The sequence below is a fragment of the Monodon monoceros genome, unplaced genomic scaffold (assembly GCF_005190385.1).
Source record: "Monodon monoceros isolate NGI ecotype Baffin Bay Population unplaced genomic scaffold, NGI_Narwhal_1 Super_Scaffold_9, whole genome shotgun sequence".
Lineage (NCBI taxonomy): Eukaryota > Metazoa > Chordata > Mammalia > Artiodactyla > Monodontidae > Monodon > Monodon monoceros.
In genome coordinates this window covers 15802088-15804957 of record NW_021703786.1, presented here as the reverse complement: position 1 = coordinate 15804957, position 2870 = coordinate 15802088, and the positions used below count along the sequence as shown (strand labels likewise).

Below are 2870 nucleotides of genomic sequence, written 5' to 3'. Positions count from 1 at the left end.
ATCAAAGAAGAACAGACAACAAAGAACACTCACAGCTTTTCATATAATAGCAGGATCTACAGAAACTAAATAAGGGTAAGAGGATGGAACGTGCTGCGGGGACGTGGTCCTCCATTATCAGGATTTTTATTGGAATTCACTTTTTCTTTGCTTTACTCTGCCTGGGGGAGATAAGAGTGAGGGTGTGTGTGTCCCCTCCTTTGGTCTCCTCAACCCATTTTGGCAGTTCACGCCTCACAGGGCAGAGTCTTGGGATTTGAGGCGGGCTGCAGAGCCAGCTCCTCAGAATTTGTTCAAGGGGCCATTTAGAAGCTAAGTCAGAAATGGAAACAGGTACTGAGAAAGTCTATTTATCGTCTTTCGTGGGTGTAATAATACTCCTCCTCTCCGAATTTATTTCTTACTTTTATCATCTTGTACACACTCACTGAATTCCTAACTATTCATTCAACATTTTTTGAGCCCACTGTGTGCCAGGCACTGTTCTAGGCGACCGAAACAGAGAGGTTGGGAACATTCTCTGCTTGCAGGAGTCCCTGCTGTGCAAAGTTTCTAAACAACCTCTTTTCATCTTTCCTTTCATCGTCGCCTTTGAGATTCACCTATGTTGATTCACGTTGTCCCAAGAGAGTAGATATGAACATTCCCATTTTCCGGATGCGAAAACCATGACTGCTAAGGAAAAAATGAAGTGCTTTGCGGCGACTGAACACCAGGACGCCACCGCGCCACGTTTAGTGGCGCGTTTCGCCAGTCGCGATCCCACCCGCGCACGCACCCTCCTTTCCTCCCTCCCAGCCGCCGCCGCGCCGGGTCCACGTGTGTGTGTCTGTGTGCGGAATGGGGACGGGGGCGGTGCCGCTGGAGGGGTGGGGTCCGGGCTAACGTCACTGGCAGTGCCGCCCAATCAGCGGCGGGCTCGCGGCCCCGGCGCTGGTATTGGGGCAGCGAGGGGGCAGTTCTCTATAACGCGGTCTCCGGGAGCCAGCGGGGAAGAAAGAAGCCGAGCGGGCGGAAGGCGCCCTCCCTGCCGCCTGGGCCCGGGCACCGGGTGCCGGGCCCGGGGTCCTTCCCGCCTCCCGCGGCCGCCGGCCGCTTTGTTTCCCCAGCCTCTGCGCTCTGGGCAACTCAAGAAGGGCTCGCGCCTGGGCTGCACAGGGATCGCGGAGGCAGGAAGGGCGGCAGACCGCGCCGGGACTCGCAGGGACCCAGGAGTCCGGCCGCCAGGAGGGCCGCGTGACGAGATCGAAGAGGGAGCCGGAGCCCCGCGGCCCAGGGGTGCGGGCCGGGGGCGCCCGTGAGCAGAGACCTCCCCGTCGAGGGGGGGCGATGTTCCCCTCGCCCGTGGGCTCTTCGGGCAGCCAGGGCATCCCGCCGCTGGGACCAGGGCCCCCGCAGTGGGCACCCCCCCCGGGTGGTTCCATGGAGACTCTGTGCCCCGCTCCCCGCCTCGCAGTGCCGGCGTCCCCGCGAGGGTCGCCCTGCTCCCCCACACCCCGGAAGACGCGTCGGGGGACCCAGGAGTTCTCTCCGCTGTGCCTGCGTGCCCTTGCCTTCTGCGCCCTTGCCAAACCCCGGGCGTCCTCTCTGGACCTGGGGCCTGGGGAGCTGGCGCCGCGGGCTCCGGTGCTGCTGGGCCCTCATGCCCCCCTGTGCACCGGCGGCTGGGCCCCGGATGGCCTGAAGCACCTCGCGGGACAGGCCTGGCGTTACAGCGATCCCAACTCCCCGGCCAGCCAGGATGCCGACGCCGCTGTGTGCCGGGGCCGCGGCGAGGAGGAAGAGGGCGGAGGCAGTTTCCCGCACTTCGGCGCTCGCTCCGGCGTACCTCCCGGCCGCTGCCCGGCGCCCCGGCGCCCTCGGGAATCTCCGACCAGTTCCGTCTCGGCTCCGCCTAGGCCAGCCCCCGGTCTCGACTCCCAGCCTGGCCCCGCCGCCAGCCCGCATCAGGAACCGGGTTCCCGGCCTCCGCCGCCACCTGCGGGCCTCTCCTCTGAGCCCGCGGGGCCCGGGACAGCGCCGGAGCCGCCCCCGCCGAGCCAGACTGCCGCAGTCGATGGAAACCCCCCGAAGGCCGCCCCCGAGGCAACGGCCGCCAGCCCCTCGACGGCCAGCGAAGCTCCGGCGGCGCCCGGCGATCTCCGCCAGGAACATTTCGATCGTCTGATCCGCCGCTCGAAACTTTGGTGTTACGCGAAGGGCTTCGCCCTCGACACTCCGAGTTTGCGACGGGGGCCCGAGCGGCCCCCAGCCAAAGGGCCCTCCCGGGGAGCCGCCAAGAAACGCCGGCGGCCGACGCCCCCCCAACGCAGCGCACAGCCCCGCCGTCCTGCACCGACGCTCCCCACCACGAGCACCTTCAGCCTCCTCGACTGCTTCCCCTGCCCCCCGGCCCTGGTGGTGGGGGAGGACGGAGACTTAGGGCCGGCATCCTCGCTTCGTCTCCAGGGAGACTCTAAGCCCCCGCCTGCCCACCCGCTGTGGAGGTGGCAGATTGGGGGTCCCGCTGTCCCTGAGCCCCCCGGCCTCAAATTCTGGGGGATCAACCTGGAGCAGCTCTGAGCGTGAGACCTCTTCTGCCGAAGGGGAAAAGTGGGGGCCACAGCCAAACTGCGGGCTTGAGGACAGACCCTCATTTCTCACCTTTGCCTGTCCTCTTCAGGTTTTATGGGCTGTGGTCAGAGGGACCTCAAATGACAGTGATCTTCAAGCACCTAACTGGTTGGGGTGACACCCCCTCCCGCTCATCCTTTGGAGACGAACCAAGGGCTGGAGTCAGGAGAAGGCTTAATCGAAAAAGGCTTAAAGACATAGATTCCAATCCCTCGCCTCTTCCATCTCGGATCTCTGGGGGCAGGGCCTTCACCCCA

General features: G+C 64.4%; 1 protein-coding gene across 1 annotated transcript; it reads left to right on the top strand.

Annotated features, from left to right (window-relative positions):
• The first annotated feature begins 1422 nt into the window (after positions 1-1422).
• Positions 1423-2562, top strand: EPOP (elongin BC and polycomb repressive complex 2 associated protein). Its single transcript, XM_029210963.1, has one exon. The coding sequence runs from the start codon at positions 1423-1425 to the stop codon at positions 2560-2562; it is 1140 nt and encodes a 379-aa protein (XP_029066796.1).
• The last annotated feature ends 308 nt before the right edge of the window (positions 2563-2870 follow it).